The sequence below is a fragment of the Microcaecilia unicolor genome, chromosome 7 (genome assembly GCF_901765095.1).
Source record: "Microcaecilia unicolor chromosome 7, aMicUni1.1, whole genome shotgun sequence".
Taxonomy (NCBI): Eukaryota; Metazoa; Chordata; class Amphibia; order Gymnophiona; family Siphonopidae; genus Microcaecilia; species Microcaecilia unicolor.
Window position 1 is genome coordinate 308,100,805 of NC_044037.1, and position 23,437 is coordinate 308,124,241.

The window sequence follows — 23,437 nt, forward strand, 5'->3', positions numbered from 1 at the left end:
GTGTCTTATTAATTAGAAAAACAGGTGTAGACCAAAACGTTGAAGCTTTTTGCCCTAGACGTTTTGGTGGTGTTCCATCATGGTTGTAAAATGTCCAAGCACGTCTTAATCCCACCTTCAAAATGCCCCCAACACACCCACTGCAAATGAAATGCATAGATAGACATGCAAAACAGGTTTTGAAAATACTGATTTAGACGTTTTGAGATGAAATCCATCCAAATGGTGCTTTATGACACTTTTTGGACGTTTTTCTCTTTCGAAAATGAGTCCAGTAGTGTAACGCAGCCAGAAGCTGTTGTGTAGCACATTAATTTGTAATGAGTGAGTAGACATGGTGTATGTAAGAGGCAGAGACACAGACTATGAGGAAACGGTGTGGAGACAGTCTGTGTACCGGAGAACAAGGCCATGAGTAGATGAATGTATTGAATAGATAGAATAGATGTACTCAAGGCACAGGCAGTAAGTAGATGGAGGTGTACTGCAGAGATCATGAGTAGATGGGGTGTACTGGAGATGCAGGCTTTGAATAATAGGTTTCCATTCATTCATGTAGGCATACATGGAAGATCATTTAAGGAACAGGGATCGACTGGCTAAGGAGTGGCATGCTCTCTGTGCATACCAGGCTGAGCCCAACAGCTGTGCTATAGCAAAGGCAGAGAGCAACCTGAAGAAGAATCGGAATCCAGATTACGTGCCATGTGAGTGTCCTACATTGTCCTTGGGTCTGCTGCCAAATTCGAGCATCTGAGCCTTGATCAGTGGAATCCATATGCTGATCATGGAGGCTCTCCAGTCCCATTTCTACGTGAGCCTCGATGTGGCATTTTGCTCACAAACCTTTCCTCCTACCCAGTCTCTCCTCTGCTGGAGCCCTGCACCATTCAGCAGTTCCTCTCCCCTGGGTGTCTCTTTTTTTTTCTCCATTTAATTTATCTATATATATAAAAGGCAACCCCAACGTTCTGAAGCCTCCACGGAAGTTGAGGCGCCCGAGATATCCGGTGTGCCCTGGAGTGTCTGCACCGCCCTCGCATCAAAACGTCATGACGTCGAGGGCGGAGCTATAACACTCGAGGCCCGAAACCGAAATGCCACAGGCACGGCCACGGAGGCGCAGCAAACAAACAAAAAAAAAACCCTACCCACACACAGCGATGCCAACACCGAACAAGGCAAGTAGCTCGGAGGGAGCGGGCCTCTTGCTAGCGCCCGTTTCATTGCCCTCAGAAACAGGCATTTATTCCTAGTTTATTTATATTTGATACACTGGGCAGTTTAAAATAAAAGCTCAGCAGAGCATTAGCATGGAGAGAAAAGGAAAAGCAATGTAAAAAAGAGAGAGAGAAAGAGAGGAAAAAAAGGTAAGGAGATAGCAAAGTAAAAAGGAACAGAAGAGAGCAGGATCAAGGAGGAAAAGCTTGATTAAATAGCCAGGACTTAAGCAGTTGTTAAATGCAGGAAATGAAGATTCAGGGCCCCTTTTACTAAAGTGTGTAGGCGCCTACGCGCATCCAATGAGCATCAAGTTGGAAGTAACCCAGTATGGCTATTCTTATCTTCTTAGTCTTACAGAATTCTTTAGTTTCCTCTAAGCCCCATTTAAGCCATCAGTGCTCCAATTGGCATTCCTTTTTCTCAATGAAATGAAAATTATCACCAAACCATGAGTTGCATCTTGAGTCTTGCAAATAGTCTTGAATAGAGATAATCTGGTATTTCATATATCACGTCTGCAGTGAGAATGTCAGGAACTGGCATTTGTTGTGATAAGATGTTAACAAACTTAAGATTTCTTGATTTTTCTGTTTTCCTGACTGCTGGGGTAATGTTCAGCCCACAGTGGTTATATTCACAACACAGTCATGTTTGCTGACATCGCCTATCAATGTACTAATTGATGGAATCTTGTTCCAAAGGCTGTTAGATGTGTACATGTTTGTAGTTGATTTCGGAAATTATTAAAATCTTTTCTTTTAAAAATGTTCTTGCAAGCTCAGTCTTGATCATGTTTAGTTTCAGATGATGGTGAGACATCCAGGCAGCAATGTCAGACAGGAAGGCTGATACTTTGGCCTGGATTCCTGCTGAAATTTCTGGTGTGGAGAGGTAGATCTGGGAATCATCAGCATAAAGGTGATACTGAAAACCATGGCATGAGATCAGAGTACCAAGGGAAGAAGTATAGATGGAGAAAAGGATAGATCCTTGAGGTATATCAACTGATGGTGGGATAGAAGTGGAGGAGGATCCACCAGAGTATACACTAAAAGTATGATGGGAGAGATAAGAAGAAAACCAGGAAAGAACAGAGCCCTGAAATCCAAGTGAGGACAGCATATCAAGGAGTAGGCGATGATCAACAGTATCAGAAGAAGTAGATGGATCAAGAAGGATGAGGATAGACCTTTGGTCAGGGACAGGTCATTGGAGACTTTAGCAAGCACTGTTTCAGTTAAATGAAGAGGGCAAAAGCCAGATTGAAGTGGATCAAGAATAACATGAGATGAAAGAAAATCAAGACAAAGGCAGTGAACAAGCACGTTCAAGTATCTTGGATAGGAAAGGGAGGAGGGAGATGGGGCGATAGTTGGAAGGACAAGTAGGGTCCAATAAAGTTTTTTTAAGGAGTGGTGTGACTACGGCATGTTTGAAGGCATCAGGAATAGTCGCAGTGAAAGTGAAAGATAAAAGGGATGACAGTAGGAGAGAGAGTGCTAAGGAGAATGGTGGAAATAGGATCAGAGGAACAGGTAGTTTTGAAGAGGAAAGAAAATGTGCAGTTTCCTCTTAAGTGATTTCAGAAAAGGAAGAAAAATAGGCATGGGTTGAAGGAGGATTGAGAGAATGGACTAAGGGAAGGAAAGGTGGAGATGACTTTGTTGAGAATTCAAGTTTAATCTTGTGAACCTTATCATGAAAGTAGTCTGGGGAGAAAGTGAAGGGGGAGTTGGAGGTGAAGGCACTTTGAGGAGAGAGTTCAGTGTGGCAAAGAGACGTTGAAGGTTTGAGCCAAGAGAATTTTTTTTGTTATATTTGTACCCCGCGCTTTCCCACTCATGGCAGGCTCAATGCGGCTTACATGGGGCAATGGAGGGTTAAGTGACTTGCCCAGAGTCACAAGGAGCTGCCTGTGCCTGAAGTGGGAATCGAACTCAGTTCCTCAGTTCCCCAGGACCAAAGTCTACCACCCTAACCACTAGGCCACTCCTCCACTGAATTTGTCAACTGGATGTAGTAGTCCTGCTTGGCAAGTGAAAGAGCAGGTTGGAAGGAGGTCAGCAAGAATTTGAAATGTATGAAGTCAGCATGGGCATGGGATTTCAGCGAAATGCATTCAGTAGAGCGGGCACAGGAAAGTAGGTAGCGGATTCTAGAGGGCAGCCGAGGCTGGGGTTTGGTACGCCTTACAGAATGGGGAAAGAGAAGAGCGAGAGTATCTAGTCCAGAAGAGAGAGCAGTATTATAGGAAGAGACAACCTCATTGACAGACTTGGATAACATAGTGGTTGAGAAAAGATTTGAAACTCTGGAGGACAGGGTAGAAGGGTCAATAGCCTGAAGATTCCTAAATGTATTGGTTGAGATTGGACGAGACTTGGGGAGAGGGTGTTTAAGTGTGAAAGTTATCAGATGATGGTCAGAGAGGGGAAGAGCTGAGGTGCAGAAACTGGAGAGTGAACAGTTGGAGAAGAAAATAAGATCAAGACAGTGGCCATTCTGGTGAGTAGAGGTAATGGAGCACAGTTGAAGATTGAAAGAGGATGTTAAAGTGAGAAACTGAGAAGCATAAGAGTCAGAGGGATCATTAGCATGAATGTTAAAATCTCTAAGAATGGGGGAAGGAGATGGAGATTCAAGAAAGAAAGCCAGGAGTCAAAGTCAGTGAGAAAGGAAGAAAGGGACTTATCGGGGGTTGATAAATGACTGCTACTCAGAGAGGCAGAGGAGTGAATAGATGGATGGAGTGGACTTCAAAGGAAGAAAAGCAGTGAGACTGAGGTGGAAGAAGAGGTTGAAATCTACAGGAGGGTGAAAATAGTAGCCCAACACCACCTTTGCGGCCAACTGAGCGAGGAATATGGGAGAAAAGGTAACCTCCATGACACAGGGCCATGGCTGAAGCAGAGTCTTCAGGGCAAAGCCAAGTCTCAGTTAGGGCAAGCAGATGGAGAGTACGAGAGATAGAGTTCATGGATGTAGGAAAGTTTGTTGCAGACAGAGCGGGCATTCCACAGAGCACATGAAAAAGCCCAGAAGAAGGGGGGAGGAGAGGAACAGAAATTAGTGGAGATATCACGGTGTGACCTGCATGAATAGGATGAGAGCTGATGTGGAGGACCAGGATTGGGATTGATATCCCCAGCGGAGAGCAGGAGAAGGAGCAAGAGAACAAGAGGAAGAGTAGGAGAGGCATGACAACAGCAACAAAGGCGAGATGTACTCAGAATGGAAATGGTTGAGTGGAAGGAAGGAAATGTTGAAGGTTGAGACCTGAGAAGAGGAAGAGGACAAAAGAGATGGTGAGATGATGAAAGCAGAAGGTGGGCAATGTGTTCCTGCAGTATACAGTGGTTTCAGTGGAGAAAGAGATTGGGAAGGGACAGTACCAAGAAGAGAAAGTGTACTGGAGCCATAAGAAGTAAACTGGAGAAAATACAAAGTGTATAGAGAAAATGCTTCGGTGCGCACATAGGCGCCCGGTATAAGAGGCTTTAGCCTCAAGCCCCAAGCGTGTCTCTCTCTCTCATCCCCCCACCCCCGATGCAGCGTCTATCCCTCTCACTCCCTCCCTGGCCATGGTCCCTCTAATTTGATTTAGATCGCCCATCACTGCTGGTAGCAGCCTTCCTTATGATGTGTCCAGCAGGAAGTTTGGTCAGAGAAGGCGGGGCTGGGCACAACATGCCATCAGGCTGAAGCCCTGAAGCAAGCTGTAGTTCGATGTTGGCGTGCTGCTATCGGCAGCGATGGGCGATAGACGCTGCATCGGGGGTGGGGGATGAGAGAGAGCCTGTCAGTAGCGGCGATCTAATTAAATTAGAGGGACTGCAGGGAGGGAGCAAGAGGGATAAATGCTGCATTCGGGGGAGGGGGGAATGAGGGAGAGGGATAGACACTGCATTCGGGAGGGAAAGAGGGAGAGGGATAGATACTGCAATGGGGGGAGAAACAAGGGAGAATTGCTGGACATGGATGGAATGGAGGGCAGGGAAGAAAGGAGAATTGTTGGACAAGGATGGAGGGAAGGAAAGACAAAGGAAAGATGCGAACGGATTGAGTGGAAGGGAGAGAGGAGAAATGCTGGACATGGATGGAGGAGAGGGAAGACGGAGGAAGTACATGCACATGGATGGAGGGGAGTGGAGTGAGGAGAAATGCTGGATATGGATGGAGGGGAAATTGCTGAATTTAAGGACTGGATCAGAACACTTTGAGGGCAGATAGGGACAGGACTACAGATGGTAGGACGCTTAAGGACAAAGAAGTATGGTGGACATGGTGAGTGAAAAAATATCAAATGGAAAGAAGACACTGCATAAAACAGAAGACACTGGGACCAAAGCTAATAGAAAAACTAAATGCTCAGACAGCAAAGGTAGAAAACATTTTTTAATTCAGAATTTATTAATTGGAATATGTCAGCTTTTGGAAATGTACATCTGTGATATTTTGCATGTAAGTTTCAATTTTTCTAGTATTGCTTCATGCTGAGTCAGACTTCTTGAGGTAACTTTCCAGTTCAGTATTTTCCCGTCATATCTGTTGTGTCATGTGTTTTTCATGCGTGATCAAGATGCAGTATTCTGCTAGCGTGTAGTATTTGCAGCCCTTTTTGTTTTGTTTTTTGTTTCACTAGGTTGTGTACTGGTGTTTTAGAGCCAGGTGTAATTATAGTGCTGCCTTTCCACGCATAAGGTTGTAGCTCATCCTGTCCTTGGAATTAGTGCTGTTATGGTTTGGTAAGGTTATAAGTGTGTTTTTGCACAAGTTTGTGTATAGTGTTTTGCAGTGGAGAGATTGTGTGTTGGCCTTACTGAGGTGGCACCAAAACATCAGAAAGGGTTTTAGAGCCTAAATCATGACACACTACCTCTTGAAGGATCTACATATGGTCGTTAATAAAAGAAGCTCATTGTGAATACTATCTACCCTAAAAGGGTGTTTTGTGGCTCTACATGAGAATTGTGATATTATGATCCCTTGTTTCATATTGTTGACGGTCTGCATTTTCCGTATGGGTGGTATATTGGTGTATTAGGTTCTGCCCAGTGTAATATTTATGGTACAGTAAGGTTATGAGTGTGTTTTTGCACAAAGTTGTGCTTAGTGTTTTGCAGCTGAGCGATTGTGGTTAGTATATGCTTTGAGCAACCACTTTATTCTTTGACATATGACACATACCTAATATCTAAATTTAATAAAAGATATTCATTGTGATTATTTTATTTTTACTTTTTTTTTTCTGTGTTGTCAGACAATTATGGATGTAATCCCCACCCCAGGCCCCACCCCTAACCCCGCCCCTTTAGCCTCCCCAAACAGTTGGGCCACTGACTGCCTATGGGCGCGCAGCACCTGGAGTGAAGGCCCTTGGAAGATCAGGGTGGACCTGGGAGTTGCCTCAGAGAAGGCTGTGAGGATATGCAGATGGGCTGCAAGTCCTCCACAGCACCTGAAAGGCAGCTGATGGGAGCATTGGGCACCTCCCAGCCAAGAAAAGGCTTAGCAGGGGTTAGGCTGAAGCCAGCATTCCTCCCCCTCAGGGTCACCTTATCTTAGCCAAAAGGCACCTGGAAGCCCTGGGCACCAGGAGCGAAGGCCCTAGAAGGATCGGGGTGGACCTGGGAGTCACCCTGGAGAAGGCTGTAAGGATATGCAGATGGGCTGCAAGTCCTCCACAGCACCTGAAAGGCAGCTGATGGGAGCATTGGGCACCTCCCAGCCAAGAAAAGGCTTAGCAGGGGTTAGGCTGAAGCCAGCATTCCTCCCCCTCAGGGTCACCTTATCTTAGCCAAAAGGCACCTGGAAGCCCTGGGCACCAGGAGCGAAGGCCCTAGAAGGATCGGGGTGGACCTGGGAGTCACCCTGGAGAAGGCTGTAAGGATATGCAGATGGACTGCAAGTTCTCCACAGCACCCGGAAGGCAGCTGGTGGGATCGCTGGGCACCTCCACCACACACCTCCTAGCCAGGAAAAGGCTTACCAGGGGTTAGGCCGAAGCCAGCATTCCTCCCCCTGAAAGTCATCCTGCGGGGTAAGTGGCTTGTAAGCTTCTCACAGCCATAGGCTGAACTAACCCCAGATAGTCTATTGTAAGGCATGTGTAGCTCCCCGCATTGAATATCTGGATGTGTGCATTGACTCAGAAGTTAACCAGCGCCTGGTGAACTCGGTGCATAACTAGGACAGTCTTTTAGTTGGCTAGTGGGCTGAATACCACCCTAACTTGTGCCTGTATACAAACTCTGCCCCTAGCTGGTTAGGGAATGGTTGGTTAGCAGTGATCTTAAGCAGCTCCACTCTGTTAAGTGCTGCTGAATACTGTTGGCCAGCCAGCTCAGTGGGGCTTAACTAGGCAGCGACCTTCCCTGCCCGGTTAAACCCCTTTGAATATCTGGCTCTGAGAATTTAATTGTCATGGGACGTAATCTCTTCAGTTTTAATCACATGGCCTCACTCTCCTGAGCTGAATGCCAAAGCCCAAGTGCCCCCTCAACCTTTGTGTCGAGCAGAAAAACACTGAGTTAATATCGTTATTGCTATGGATTCTAAAACTCACATGGCACAAAATTTAAATTTGAGTTTTCTGCATGTATATGAAATCTGTCAGCGTAACAGACCTAATGATCTTTTCAAGTGTTCTTGGATTCAATTAACAATCGGAAAATCCAAATTTATTTTCCTGTTAATCCAGAGAAATAAGCATTTGGAACTTTCTGGTTGATAGATTTAGATTATCATAAAATCTAGAGCAGCTTGATAAACTAGAGCAACGCCTCCACCCTTTCAGCTTAATCTAGGCTGATATTCAAATAAGTAATTCGGAGCCATGTATGAAAAACAAGTGACTCATCCTGTTTCCTTAGCCAAATCTCAGTGAAGCTTGCTATATCAGGTTGCTCATTAAGATACTTTAGAGAACTCTTACCCTTCAGTCAGCATAACATTGAGCAACGAACCCTGCAACAATTCATTCCTACGGCAGCAATTTGAGAAATATGGACCATAGAAAGGTCTGGTCAATGGACTTTGTCAGTAAGATGGTTTTTACAACAATGTAAATGTTTTTTAAACCCTGATATATTTACTTCTAGAATGAAAATAACTATTGGCCAAAGCACTTCTTGGGATGAAGAGAGACATGAGACAAATCCCCTGTGATTTATCCTTCTCATAAGTTGCTTACAAAGTATAGCAATTTAATATGAGGATAGGGTGAGAGTGGGGCAGGATGGAAATTTTATATTAAAACTGTCTTTTCTTCATGTTCAATTGTGAAGCACTGCGTGCGACTGGTAGCGCTATAGAAATGATTTATAGTAGTAGTATAAAAGGATCATATGTTTTCAGTATTGTTGTCAGACTTAATGTTACCTCAAATGATCAATATTCTGGAATATGTTACCCAACTGTGTTTGAACCAGTAATGTTGTTCAGACCTGATGCTTATTAAAAATATTGCAAAAAGTAAGTTGTTTGCAAACAGGAATTATTTTCCTCCTTTGCTTGCAGGCGTCTTGCTAAGGTTTTCTTGATGTTAATTTTCACAGCACTATTCCGAATGATTTATTGTCTATAGCCTGAGGCCTTGTTCATAACACTTTGTAAAACAGTGTTAAGTCTTACATTGTACAAACTCTGTTTCAGATGATCATGCAAGGATTAAGCTGAAAGTGGATGTCAACCCTTCAAGAAGCGATTTCATCAATGCCAGCCCCATTGTAAGTCCTCCCATGTCACTCATGAGGATGTAAATCTTCCTCTGTTACTTGAAAACATTAATGTAAAGCCTCCCATGCAGGGCCGGCTCAAGGGACCATGGCATCCTGAGTCCGTTTTTGGTTTGGCACCCTCCCGTTGGCCGCTCCCCTCCCCGACCTACCTTTAAAGGCAATTTCCCCCTCCTGAATACAGACAGCGTTTCAACTAATTCTACCAGCATCAGCCCTGGCGTCTTCCCTCTGCCGTGCCCCTGAGCAAACAGGAAGTTATATCAAAGGAGGGGCAGGCCGTGGCAGAAGGAAGACACCAGGGCTGATACGGGTAGTGTTAGGTGAAATACTATCTGTGTTTGGGAGGGGAAAACTGCCTTTAAGGGTAGACGGAGGAAGGTGGCCTGAGACCGAAAGAAGAAGGGAGTTGCTTTTTCCCTGCACATGCAATGCCGCCAGCTTAACCTATAGGACCAGTGACATCACAGGCTCAGGCATTTGGCGTTCTTACCTCCAGTGCACGGGACCAGGTCCGTAGCTTAAGCTGGCCTTGTTCCCATGCTGTCTGCGAACGTGGATGCATGTGGACATGGTTGTAAGAGTTCTGATGCCTCTCTTCGGCTTGAGTGTAAGGTCCTCTAATGTCACACCCATGTTGCCTATAGATGTGTCTGCAGTGTTTGCTTTATTTTTTGTCTATTAGCTTGTAAGCTCTTTGAGCAGGGACTGTCTTTCTTCTATGTTTGTGCAGCGCTGTGTACGCCTTGTAACGCTATAGAAATGCTAAATAGTAGTAGTAGTAGTAGTGATCTCAGTATCACTGATTTGGTTTCTTCTGTTTCAGATTGATCATGACCCACGGATGCCAGCTTACATTGCCACCCAGGGCCCCCTCTCTCACACCATTGCAGATTTCTGGCAGGTGAGTTGGGATCACATCAATCCCACCCCATCTCTCAAATGATCCTGTGATATTTAATAAGGTTCCATCGGCTCGCTTCTCTGTGTTACTTTTCTTCTAAATAAATGACCCCCAAAAGCCAGAAGAATAGACAAGAGGTACGTTTAGCATTGTATTGGGCTCATATATCAGCAACTGTCATCATAAGTCAGCTGTGACACAGAGGAAGATGGTAACATAGGTCATGTTAGCTACAGAGCATGATTCCCCTGTCACCATTAGTGGGATGACTGCCTATAAGTCAGGCCTTACCACACTTTTCAAGAGAAGTGCCATATAGGACATTTGAAATCACCAAAAGGCTAGTAGGGCTATCTTATTGGATTCTGGGCAACCACATGGGCCTTCAGAAGGGCTGAGAGTTGCTCTGCAAGTAGCTGTTTGTGCTGAGAGCTGAAGGAATGAGCTCTCGGGGGGCAATTTGGGGGTTTCTGATACCAATGGAGGGCATATCCGAGACTGGAGAACCCACAGGTTGGAGGTTATAAGAGGCCACCTTTCTTGAGAAAACTTCAGCCTCCTTCTGACCGGCAAGTCATCCGGGATGGAAACTTTGACAGCAGCTATGCTCTGTTGGAGACAGTCAATAGCTCATCCCTTGCTTTGACTGGGGAGCAGCGGGGGCCTTGGGCATACGCTGTTGATGAGAACGAGCACGCTGGGGTTAAGCCTGAAGAGGTGGCATACCTACACCTCTGAGAGTAATAGGGACCCCTCCTTGACTTGCCAAAAACTTCCTAGCTGTGGAGGCAGATGCAGAAGGCAACCGGCAGGAGAGAGAAGAGATGGTATCAGTGTGCTTTTTGATTTGGTCGGCAACGACCTCAACCTTCTGTCCAAAAAGGTTATCCCCCAGCATGGGGCATCCACCAACCTCTGGTGAACTGACTGTTCCAAGTCAGAAACATGCAGCTATGAGAGTCTGCGCATCGCTATACTTTGGGCAGAGATCCTGGATGCCACATCAAAAGTGTCATAAGTGCCCCTGGCCAAGAACTTTTGACACGCCTTTTGCTGCTTGGCCAACTGATGAAGTGACTCAGCTTGCTTCAGTGGGAGTGTGTCAGCTAAGTCCAGCATCTTGTGCACCAAGTCTTGCAAGTAAACGCTTGTGAAGAGCTGGTAAGACTGGATACGGGATACGTGACATAAGCATAGAGGCCTGGAACATCTTCCTCCCAAAAGAATCCAAGGTTCTATCTTCTCTGCCTGGGGGAGCCAAGGCATATTCCCTAGAACCTTGGATTCTTTTGAGGGCAGATTCCACTACCATGAAATTGTGAGGCAACTGAGGCCTCTCAAATCCAGGTGTGCTGTGGATCTAAAATATAGTATCGATCTTCTTGGGCAGTACACGGACCAACAGAGAGGATTCCCAATTCCAGATGAGGACTTCCTGGAGTACCTCGTGGAGAAGGACAGTCGCAGCCTGCTTAGGAGGAGATGTGTAGTCCAGGACCTCGAGCATCTTGGGCCTGGGATCCTTCTCTGCTTCCAAAGGAAATGGAATGGCCGTAGTCATTTCCTTGACAAAAGAAGCAAACGAAAGGCTCTCCGGGAGAGACCTTTTTCTTTCAAATGGAAGGGAGGGAATTTCATAGGATTGATCTGAGGAAAAGTACCTTGGATCCTCCTCTCAATACCATGAGCACACCTCATTGGTGTCAGAGAATACCTCAGGATGGGAGTGTCGAGACCGAACTTGCCTCGATGTGGAGGAGCCACGTCCTCTAGAATGGTGTTGAGGAGCCAGTTGCAGCTTCAATTCTGGTGAAGCTTCCTCTACATACATCGAAGGAGTACCGACTTGGGTGGCAGTCAACACCGGGGCTGCACGCAGCATCTGTCGGAGGCCGCACCGCAGGTTGAGGGCCAAGCGAGGCTGCAACAGGAGGAGGGGTAGGCATACGCACCCCTGATGCCGATGCACACCGTTGCGATAGGCCATCCCAGCAGCTTAGGGAGCAAGGCCCGGATGTGCTCATCTAGGGCCAACACCGGGAAAGGCTGGGGTACCGGCTCAGAGCAGGGTGCAGAACTGCTGGGGTTGATACAGGAGGTGTTTCTCAGCTGCTGAGAGACTGATGAATCGGCACCTCCTGTATGGAGGGGGTGCGGTCCACAAAGCTCTACTTATCCTTTTCATAATTTCCGGACTGGGCGACGTGGTCGGCATCACCCACTTGTGAGAACAGATAGGTCTGCTTGTCCTCAGAGAAAACCAAATACCCCCTCTAAGGGCAAACACTCCTCTTTATCTTCTTCTGCTCTCCTCCCCTCTTGTCACTTTTTAGTCTCATGGCACTGTCTCTTTGCGTTCTATTTCCAAACCACTCCCTTTGGCCTGGGCTTCCGAACCCAGGGACCTCCCAGTCACTCCCCCCAGTGACTTTCTACAGGGAGTTACTCTCTAGTAACCCTCAACTTAACAGGGGATTACACATACGTGTATGTGCTGGCATATACAGTAGGAGCAGCAGTTTTGCAAATATACACGTGAACAAAAAGAGTGCCATAGAGTCAGCATCTTCCATGTAGAAATGCCGGAAGCAGTGATTGTGCTACTTCCATGTTTAAGGTCCTGCAAGTCTGCATATATGGGACTGTTAAACAAACCCATGTGTATAAGTGGTGGCATGTAACTAGTGAGGCGGAAATGTAAAAAATTTATTTATTTATTACATTTGTATCCCACATCTTCCCACCTATTTGTAGGCTCAATGTGGCTTACATAGTACCGGAGAGGCGTTTGCAGGCTCCGGTGTAAACAAATACAGGGTGATGTTGTGGTAAGATCAAGTTCATGTGGCACAGCCACATTAGGGAATCGGAGAATGGAAGAGTTGTGATATGTCCATTACGTGCTTTAGTTTGGTTGTGTTGCAGAGATTAGGCATTTAAGTTGGATCGGTAGGGTATGCCTTTTTAAATAGGTTGTTTTTTTAGTGATTTCCAGAAGTTTAGGTGGCTGTACGTCGTTTTCAAGGGTTTTGGAGAGAAAAGAAGAATTACTCCCTTAACCTCTCATGTAAACCCTGGCCAAAATAAGCACTTTTTAAAAATCTGCACATGCACAAATCCACGCCCACGTTCCACTCCAAAATGCGCATGTCCATCCCATTTCTGCATGTCCTTTCTGAGTCACGCTTAAAATTTAGGCACGCACATATTGATTTCAATTCCATTAAATTGCAGGTACAGTTTGTGGCAACTGTTATAGAACTAGGGGGTAAATGTGTCCTTATGTGGATTAAAAACTGGTTAAAAGAAAACAGAGAGTAGGGTTAAATGGACAGTATTCTCAATGGAGAAGGGGTAGTTAGTGGGGTTCCCCAGGGGTCTGTGCTCGGACCGCTGCTTTTTAACATATTTATAAATGACCTACAGATGGGGGTAACTAGTGAGATAATTAAATTTGCTAATGACACAAAGTTATTCAAAGTTGTTAAATTGTGGGAGGATTGTGAAAAATTACAAGAGGACCTTACGGGACTGGGAGACTGGGCATCTAAATGGCAGATGACGTTTAATGTGAGCAAGTGCAAAGTGATGCATGTGGGAAAGAGGAACCCAAATTATAGCTACATCATGCAAGATTCCATGTTAGGAGTCACAGACCAAGAAAGAGATCTAGGTGTCGTCGTTGATGATATGTTGAAACCTTCTGCTCAGTGTGCGGTGGCAGCTAAGAAAGCGAATAGAATGTTAGGTATTATTAGGAAAGGAATGGAAAACAAAAATGAGGACCATTATAATGCCTTTGTATCGCTCCATGGTGCGACTGCACCTCGAATATTGTGTTCAATTCCGGTCACTGCATCTCAAAAGAGATATAGTGGAAATAGAGAAGGGCGACGAAAATGATAAAGGGGATGGGACGACTTCCCCATGGGGAAAGGCTAAAGTGGTTAGGGCTCTTCAGCTTAGAGAAAAGATGGCTGAGGAGAGATATGATAGAGGTCTATAAAATAATGAGTGGAGTGGAATGGGCAGATGTGAATCGCTTGTTTACTCTTTCCAAAAATACTAGGACTAAGGGGCACGCAATAAAGTTACAAAGTAGTAAATTTAAAATGAATCGGAGAAAATCTTTCTTTCCTCAATGTGTAATTAAACTCTGAAATTCGTTGCCAGAGAATGTAGTAAAAGTGGTTAGCTTTGCTGGGCTTAAAAAAGGTTTGGATAACTTCTTAAAAGACTAGTAAAAAAGGCCTGTTTCGTTATGAAATGAAACGGGCGCCAGCAAGGCAATCCCCCACCCTCCCTCGCTGTCTCGCTCTGTCCCCTCCGAGTTCCAGACCTCCCTCCCACCCTCCCTCCCAGTTCAAGCCCACCCTCCCTCCCTGCCTGCCTCCCTCCCTCCCGCTTCAAGGCCAGCCTGCCTCCCTCCTCCCTCCCAGTTCAAGCCCTCCCTCCCACTCACCCACACACACAGGCCTCCCAGCCTCCCACCCACCCATTTCAAGGCCCCCTCATGCTCCTCCCACCGAGTTCCAGACTCCCCCCTCCCTCCGATTTCAAAACTCCCCCTGCCGTGACCCCCTCAACCCCCCCTTCCCGATGAAAACACTCCTCCACCGCTGTCGTGTACCTGTGCTGACGGGGGACCCCAACCCCCGACAGCCGAAGTTCTGTTTTCATCTGTGCTGGCGTGTTGCTTGCTGAATGATCATCTGTTGAAGTTTCTGTGCGTGCGTCTGATGTCAGACGCACGCACAGAAACTTGAACAGATGATCTTTCATGAAGCAAAGTCCCGGCGCAGCCGAGAAGAGAACTTCGGCTGTTGGGGGTTGGGGTCCCCCGTCAGCAGTTACATGACAGCGGCGGGGGAGTGTTTTCGTCTGGAAGAGGGGGTCGCGGCAGGGGGGTCCAGGGGTCCGTAACGTGGAGGGGGGTGTTGAAATCGGAGGCAGGGCGGAGTCTGGAACTCGGTGAGAGGGGCGTGAGGGGCACATGTCATGATGGTGCCTAGCAGACCACAGGAGCCACGGTCCCAGGCAGGACAGAACGTTGGAGGTGAGAAATATATATATAGAAGAAAAGTCCATAAGCCATTATTAAAATGGACTTGAGAGAATCCACTGCTTATTTCTAGGATAAGCAGCATAAAATGTATTGTACTGTTTTTGGGTTCTTGCCAGGTACTTGTGACCTGGATTGGCCACTGTTGGAAGCAGAATACAGGGCTTGATGGACCTTTGGTCTGTCTCAGTGTGGCAGTACTTATGTACACCATGGGGTGATTATATGAGGCCCTTTACGTACACAGAGTAGTGTTGAATTAGGGGGTTAATGTGTTACTTGTACACTATGGGGGTGAATATATAACAGGCCCTTTACGCACATAAAGCAGTATTTAACTGCAAAATATCTTTTAGAATTGCAATAATTATTTGAGGGTCTTGAGGGAAATTCTATAACTGGGGGCCCACATTGCCCGCCACTTGCACTTTCATGTACAGGTAGGAGCAAAGCGAGTAAGCGGCATTCTGTAAGGTCACATGGAAATCACAAGCCTCTAGTTCCAAGCACGCAAAGTAACTCACGTGAGTTATAAAATAGCACCAGCTGTGCTCGTAACTGCTCTTAGCTGGAGGAGTGGCCTAATGGTTAGTGCAGTGGGCTTTGATCCCACTACAGCTCCCTGTGACCTTGGGCAAGTCGCTTAACTCTCCATTGCCCCAGGTACCAAAACTCAGATTGTGAGCCCTCTTGGGACAGAAGAAGTACCTGCATATAATTATGTACAGCGCTGCCCTCTAAGGACAGAGAAAGCACCTTCATATAATGTGTACAGCGCTTGGTACATCTAGTAGCTCTATAGAAATGGTTAGTAGTAATAAATCCATAGCGCGCAGCTGCAAGGAGGTGTGAATCTGGAAAGGGTTAGGGCGTGCCTAGCACTTGTGCGGACATGTTACAGAATAGCAGCGTTTACGTTCCCTTGGTGCAAGCATTTTCAGCGGCCAATGAGCTGCTGTAGGTGTTTCTTACTCAAGTTAGGCACATAAATTGAACTTGTGCTACTATTCCATAATAGCAGTTGTTTGTGCAGCTGCTGATATAGAATTCGCATCCTATAGCCACTCGAAAGAGAATTGCTCCCTATGCATTCCCATGAGGAGAGCCGCCACTAACACACACAACTGCGCAGTTATGCCAGGTCTAAGTCTGGTATTACCTCAGGTACGTAAATGCAAGGTGCAGCAATGCTGGGTTCCGTTGGGCGCCCGTAATGTGGAGAAAGTATCGTATCTCACGCCGTGCTAGAGCTAATATCTTCAGCTCTCTGTTCCCAGATGGTGTGGGAGAACGGCTGTACGGTAATAGTGATGCTGACCCCATTGGTGGAGGACGCTGTAAAGCAATGTGACCGCTACTGGCCAGATGAAGGATCCTCTCTTTACCACATCTATGAGGTATGTCAGGGTAATTTGGACTTTAACCTTAACCCCACCTCTAAGTGACAACAGAGACTAACTCTGCTCCCAATCTAACCCAACCTCACGATGCCCACAAGGTCAGTCAGGCCAAATCTGGCTGTAATCCCAGTCCAAACTCTACTGCATGGATAACGCTAAGGTAGGTCTTAATGATCACCTATTCCTGATGCAGCTAGTGCTAGGTAGACTTCATCTCATCTGCATACTTCCCAGCTACCTTGGCTGTGGGCAGCTGAGGATAAAATATCGGGGTAGGCTATCCACCTAAGTGGATGAACACAAAATCCCACGAGGTAAAGATACAGGTAAAAAAAAAAAGTGGGAAGTGGACCAATGACTCCAGGACGCTGAGACTATGGTGGTATATAAAGGAGCAAACTTTATTGTAGACTCGACACAGTACTGTGTTTCGGCCACAGACCTGCCTCAGGAGTCTTGAGTGATGTGAAAAAATGTTCCCAATACAGGTTGGTCTTGTCAAAGACCTTCGCGATTTAAAAACTGAAGTACAGCGGAGCTTATCTGCTTGTACCTTCAGTACTGTGTCGAGTCTACAGTAAAGTTTATATACCACCACAGTCTCAGCGTCCTGGAGTCATTGGTCCACTTCCCACTTTGTTTACTGGCACCTGAGGATGCCACAACCCAGCAAAAAGGGGTGTATGGGTATCCCTGTCGATGTCTGGCACTGTGTTAGAAGGCCTGTATCACTGTGTGTTGTGGATGTATAGATAGGGGTGTGTGGGTCAGGGGCGTAGCTATGGGGGCCAGCCGAAGCCGCCTTCATCACGGTCTCCGGCGCAGCCGCATTCGCTGCACAGGAGGAGCAAGAACAAAGAAGAGCAGGGGGCAGGCAGTGAACGCGGCAGCGCCGGAGACCGCTGAGCATCAGCGTGCACAAGAGGAGCAAGAAGAAAGAAGAGCAGGGGGCAGGCAGCCATCGCAGCTGTGCCGGAGACCGCTGAGCATCAGCGTGCACAAAAGGAGCAAGAAGAAAGAAGAGCAGGGGGCAGGCAGCGATCGCAGCTGTTCCGGAGACTGCGCTGAAGAAGGCTTTGGCTGGCGGGGGAGGGGGCGGCACTCAAAATGTGCCCCCAACCTGGGGCTCTGGCCCCCTCCCACCGTGAGGTCTGGCTACGCCCCTGGTGTGAGTATGTTAGAGGGTGTATGGGTACGCATGGTGCACACATGATAGTGAACAGGGAGGGTGTTTTAACTCTGCATTTTGTTGTTTGACTATCAGAGTGTGGATGTTGTGTACACAGCTCAGTGCATAGATTACACTTTAGCTGTGTAGATGCTGTATGTGGCCTGTGTGTGACTATTAACGGGCATTGATGCTTCCTGTTTGTTGGGTAGGTGAACCTGGTCTCGGAGCACATCTGGTGTGAGGATTTCCTGGTACGCAGTTTCTATCTGAAGAACGTGCAGTCGCAGGAGACTCGGACCCTGACACAGTTCCACTTCCTGAGCTGGCCGGCCGAAGGCATCCCCACAACCACGCGACCCCTGCTAGATTTCCGCAGGTAAGACACGATCCATCTTTGATCACCGTGGCAGTAAACGGATGTGCACAACTGGTGCTCAGATCAAAATTTAACTCGGAGGGTCCTGGTGGGATTTATATCCACTGAGACGGAAACTTATCAATACAGGCTACTGTTAAGACGTGTTATTTTACTTTGAACATGAGTTATTAGTAAAATGGGACCTAAAACAGCACGAATTAATAGTAAAATAGCTGTTAATGGTAGCCCACATTAATAACTCCCCCCCCCCCCCAATCTCAGATGCAAAGCCCGATCTCTACTTACAATGCTTTAAAAACTAAGATGAGAGCTTGCTGTGTAACTTTTTTTTTTTAATACATTTTTAGTTTCTAAAGGGCAATATGGGGGCCAGAGAAACCTGGATATATGGATAAGACCCTGTAAGAATTCCCCAATCCCTTATCCTGCAGTGCTGCCTGAGTCCATTAGCTCCTCTCCTTCGCCTTCTGCAGTGCCGCCCCTGAGGTGCGTCCTGTGCCGCCCTGTCCTCTGCCCCCTGAGGTGAATCTTGTGCCACCCCATCCTCTGCCCCTGAGGTGCGTCCTGTGCCACCCTGTCCTCTGCCCCCTGAGGTGAATCTTGTGCCACCCCGTCCTCTGCCCCTGAGGTGCGTCCTGTGCCACCCTGTCTTCTGCCCCTGAGGTGCGTCCTGTGCCACCCTGTCCAATGCCCCTGAGGTGAATTTTGTGCCGCCCCGTCCTCTGCCCCTGAGGTGAATCCTGTGCCACCCTGTCCTCTGCCCCCTGAGGTGAATCTTGTGCCACCCTGCCCTCTGCCCCTGAGGTGAATCTTGTGCCACCCCGTCCTCTGCCCCTGAGGTGAATCTTGTGCCGCCCCGTCCTCTGCCCCTGAGGTGAATCCTGTGCCACCCTATCCTCTGCCCCCTGTGGTGAATCTTGTGCCACCCTGTCTTCTGCCCCTGAGGTGTGTCCTGTGCCACCCTGTCTTCTGCCCCTGAGGTGCGTCCTGTGCCACCCTGTCCTCTGCCCCCTGAGGTGAATCTTGTGCCACCCCGTCCTCTGCCCCTGAGGTGAATCCTGTGCCACCCTATCCTCTGCCCCCTGTGGTGAATCTTGTGCCACCCCGTCTTCTGCCCCTGAGGTGTGTCCTGTGCCACCCTGTCTTCTGCCCCTGAGGTGAATCCTGTGCCGCCCCGTCTTCTGCCCCTGAGGTGAATCTTGTGCCACCCCGTCCTCTGCCCCTGAGGTGCGTCCTGTGCCACCCTGTCCTCTGCCCCTGAGGTGAATCTTGTGCCACCCCGTCCTCTGCCCCTGAGGTGAATCCTGTGCCACCCTGTCCTCTGCCCCTGAGGTGAATCTTGTGCCACCCCGTCCTCTGCCCCTGAGGTGAATCTTGTGCCGCCCTGTCCTCTGCCCCTGAGGTGCGTCCTGTGCCGCCCTGTCCTCTGCCCCTGAGGTGAATCTTGTGCCACCCCGTCCTCTGCCCCTGAGGTGAATCTTGTGCCGCCCTGTCCTCTGCCCCTGAGGTGCGTCCTGTGCCACCCTGTCCTCTGCCCCCTGAGGTGAATCTTGTGCCGCCCCGTCCTCTGCCCCTGCAGTTCAGCCTCTGTTCTCCTTCCCTTGTAGTACTACCTACATTCTTAGTTTCCTGATATGTTTTCCTTTGACTTTGTCTCTCTTTGGTAATATTCCAGCTGTCTCTTGCTAACTGAACTGATCACTTTTAATATCTCTGGATGGTGTCTTACAGCTGTGCCTCTCAAGTGCTCTCTCACTTTAGACATTGAATTCTGACCATGTATTTATGACAGTGGCTATCCCTGGGCTGCTTCCTCACTGTGACTTTGCTCATATTACTCTAATTCTAATTCTGTGCCTGTAAAACACGATGGTGGGACATTTCTAGTTCTTTAGCTTGTAACTGTGGCTTTTTCTCCAGTTATAAATTCTTCCTGTATCTCCAAACGAGGCTTTCCTAAAATGAATCTCCTGAGGATTTTTTTCTGTCTTCACAGATCTGGCTCTAGATGTTTCTTTTCCTGTACCTGATTAGTTTTGCCATTTCCATTCTGCCTGGATTACTCCAGCTGGTTGTTCATCCCTGGCAGTGGGGCTCCAGCTGCAAAACTCTGGTTGTTTCTCTGTGGCGGTGTGTCTCTAGCTGCAAAGTTCTGGTTATTTTTCTGTGGTTCTGTGTTGTGTTGCTAGCTATAACTTTCTAACTGTTCATTCCTGCCTATGTAGCTCCAGTTGGACATTTCTGTTTGTACCTCTGTGACAGTGTGTCTCTAGCACCAAAGCTTTGCTTTATCTCTCCAGCAGTGTGCCTTTCCTTAACGTCCTCACCAGACCAGTCCAGAACCTGTGGGTTGTGCCCATTGATCAACGGATGAAGACAGATTAAAAACACAAAAAAAGTCAGTCCTTTCACCCTCGGATGTATCCCGTCAGGCCCCATCGCTTTATCTGTTTTTAGTTCAGCTAGCTCCTTACGAACACTGACTTCTGAAAATGAGTCCTGGTCTGCCACACATCCATTCCCATTTGCATTTGTTTTCTGCAGTCCTACCCCGGCCTTTCATCTGTGAAGACAGAACAGTAATAATTCAGTTTTATCCTTATCAGCTTCTACATATTTTCTCTCTTGACCCTTCAGCCTCACAATATCATTTTATTTATTTTATTTTGTTGCATTTGTACCCCACATTTTCCCACCTATTTGCAGGCTCAATGTGGTTTACATAGTACTGAGAGGCGTAAGCCGCCTCCGGTGATGAAACAAATACAGAGTGATGTGGTAGAGAATGAGATGTTTCTGTTACAGACACATAATAGAATCGAGAGAAGAGTTATATAATGTTCGTTACAGGTTTTGGTTTCGTTGTGTTGCTTGAGTCCAGGCACTTAGGTTGGATCAATAAGGTATGCCTTCTCGAACAGATTGGTCTTTAGTGATTTCCGGAAGTTGAAGTGGTCGTGCGTTGTCTTTATGGCTTTTGGTAATGCGTTCCATAGTTGCGTGCTTATATAGGAGAAGCTGGATCCATGGATTGATTTGTACATTCTCTTATCACTTACATATGTAAAAAATTTCTTGTCCCCCAGTTTTGCCATATTTGCATCTTTGCATTCTTGACAGCTATTCCAGCTTCTCTTAGTTTTTGTAGGTATTCTTTTGCTTGTTTTCCTTTCTGTATGTTCTTGTAATTTATGAAGGCTAATCTCTTTTCCCTCACTGTATCAACTACTACATTTGAGAAGCAAAGCAGCCTTCTTTTCCTGTTACTTTTATGTACTTTTTTAACATAAAGGTTTGTTGCCTTTACAATAGCTCCTTTCAGTTTTGCCCACTGCTGTTCTACTTCCTTCAGCTGTCCCCATCCAACTAATTATTTCTTGAGATATTCTCCCATCTTGGCAAAGTTAGTTCTTTTGAATTCAAGAACCTTCAGTGTCCTCCTGTGACTTAATATTGAACCACACCACTCGCTGGTCACTAGATGCCATATGATCACCCACCGTAAGATCAGAAACACTCTCCTCATTTGTAAGCACCCGGTCTAGAATAGCTCCATCCCGCATGGGTTCCATTAATGACTGCTGGAATAATTCTTCCGGTAGAGAATCCAAGATCCCCTTGCTTCTAGACAACCCCGCAGTGGGGATGCCCCAGTCAACATCCAGCATGTTAAAATCACCTATCCGTTGTGTACTTCCCCTTCCCTAGCTATCTTGTGAATGTCATCAATTAAATCTCTGTCCATTTCTTCTGACTCTGAAGGAGGCCTGTATATCACACCAGTGTAAAAACATTTTCCTTTCCCTCTTTCCAGATTAACCCACAGTGCTTCTTCCTTACCCCTAATGCCACTCCTCCACGCTGTCCTTCCTGAATAGATTATAACCAGGTATAACTATATCCCCAGTCATGGTTCTCCGTGAACCACATCTCTGTGATCGCCACTAAATCCAAATTGGCTTCTGCCATTAGAGTCTCTAGATCTGATTATTTGTTTCCCATACTATAGGCATTGGTATACAAGGCTCTCCAGATATTATTTCTGTGGAGGTATTAGATGTCTTAAATTCCTGAGGGTTTTTAATGACTTTGAGGCTTTTTTTCACCCATCCCAAGTGAATTTAGTTTAAAGTCCTCTTTAATACATTAGCCAGTCTGTTACAGAAAACACCTCATCCCTTCTTTGATAGATGGGCAGCATCTCTGCTGAATAGCTCTTGGAAAATCATCCCATGGTCTAGGAAACTGAAGCACTCACATTGGCACCATCCACGCAGCCACACATTCAGCTCCAGGATGCGAGTTTCCCTCATTTGGTCTTTACCCTAACTGCTTCACCCTCTGTCCCACAGCCATGAAGTCATATTTGATATGTTCAGTATCATCTGTGCAACATGAATGAGCAGCATAGGATAGTGGTCAGTAGACTTAACGAGTCTCGGCAAACTTTCTGCTATGTCTCAAATCTTGGCACCAGGCAGACAGCACGCCTCCCTGGACATATATCTGGTCAGCAGATGGGCATCTCTGTACATTTCAGAATAGAATCACCAATCACCACTACCTTACGCTTTTTATTCATCCCTGATCCAGAAGCTTTGGGATTTTTGAGCTTTGGCTCCTCTTGTCATTGAGATATTGCCAGTTCTTCTACCTCTAGGGCTGCAAACTGGTTCTTCAGTTCAACATAAGTTGGAGTTGGGTGGTTGATTTTGCAGGATCTGGTGATGTGAGTCCAGCTGTCCTCTTCCTGGAGGACATCTCCTTTCCTTTTGCTGGAGATTGTCTTTCCACCTCATCTCTTAGTTCTTGTACTTCTTTCACGAGAGATTCAATGTGCATATATTTTGCATATGAGACCCGTCACATGCTCCCAGCTCCTGTGTCAGTTGAGTAGAGGGGCACTTCATGTAAGGTTTTAAGCTCAAAAAAGAAACAGCAAATTTAATTTGATCTGGAGCAGAGAAGAGATACTAGGAGGAGTCCGAGTTCTTATCCCTACACCCTGCCTTTCCTTCTCTTGTTCACTGCTGTTTTCTTTCTTTTCATGACAGGGGTTTAAATAATTTTATGGGAAGTTGCTTCCTCATTTAAAGACATCAGGAGGAGGAAGTGATGTCACCATTCAAGGCTGATGCTTGAACTCAGAGCTCTCCCAGCCCAAATTTTTCGTCTCTCCACTATCCCATTAAGTAGGGGCAATCTACAATAGGGGTGACCCACAAACTTATGCTGTTTGAAGATGATATACTACTTATGCTCACAAACCCCCAGACTTCCCTATGAGTAGCAGTAGATATTTTGGATACTTATGTCCCAGACTTGGGGTTTAAGATAAATTTGCAAAAGTCGGACGTATTGAACTTGACTATGCAGCCAGGGGATGTCCTACCACTGAAATTTCTCTTTTCCTTTTCAGTGGGCATCTAGATCTATTAAACATTTAGGGGCGTATTTGACAAATACGGTAACGAAGATCTATGAGGCAAATTTTCCCCATAAGTTGCAGGAGTTGTTCTCAGATCTCGATAGTTGGGAGAGCTTACAGATATCGTGGTTAG

General features: G+C 46.7%; 1 protein-coding gene across 1 annotated transcript in view; it reads left to right on the forward strand.

The window, feature by feature from the left end:
* PTPRN (protein tyrosine phosphatase receptor type N) overlaps nt 1-23,437 on the forward strand; it is a 124,529-nt gene that overhangs the window by 67,687 nt on the left and 33,405 nt on the right. Inside the window, exons 16-20 of the mRNA XM_030210892.1 lie at nt 560-707; nt 8,878-8,951; nt 9,787-9,864; nt 16,204-16,323; nt 17,707-17,873. Coding sequence (XP_030066752.1) covers nt 560-707; nt 8,878-8,951; nt 9,787-9,864; nt 16,204-16,323; nt 17,707-17,873 — 587 coding nt within the window. The remainder of the gene's footprint in view (nt 1-559; nt 708-8,877; nt 8,952-9,786; nt 9,865-16,203; nt 16,324-17,706; nt 17,874-23,437) is intronic.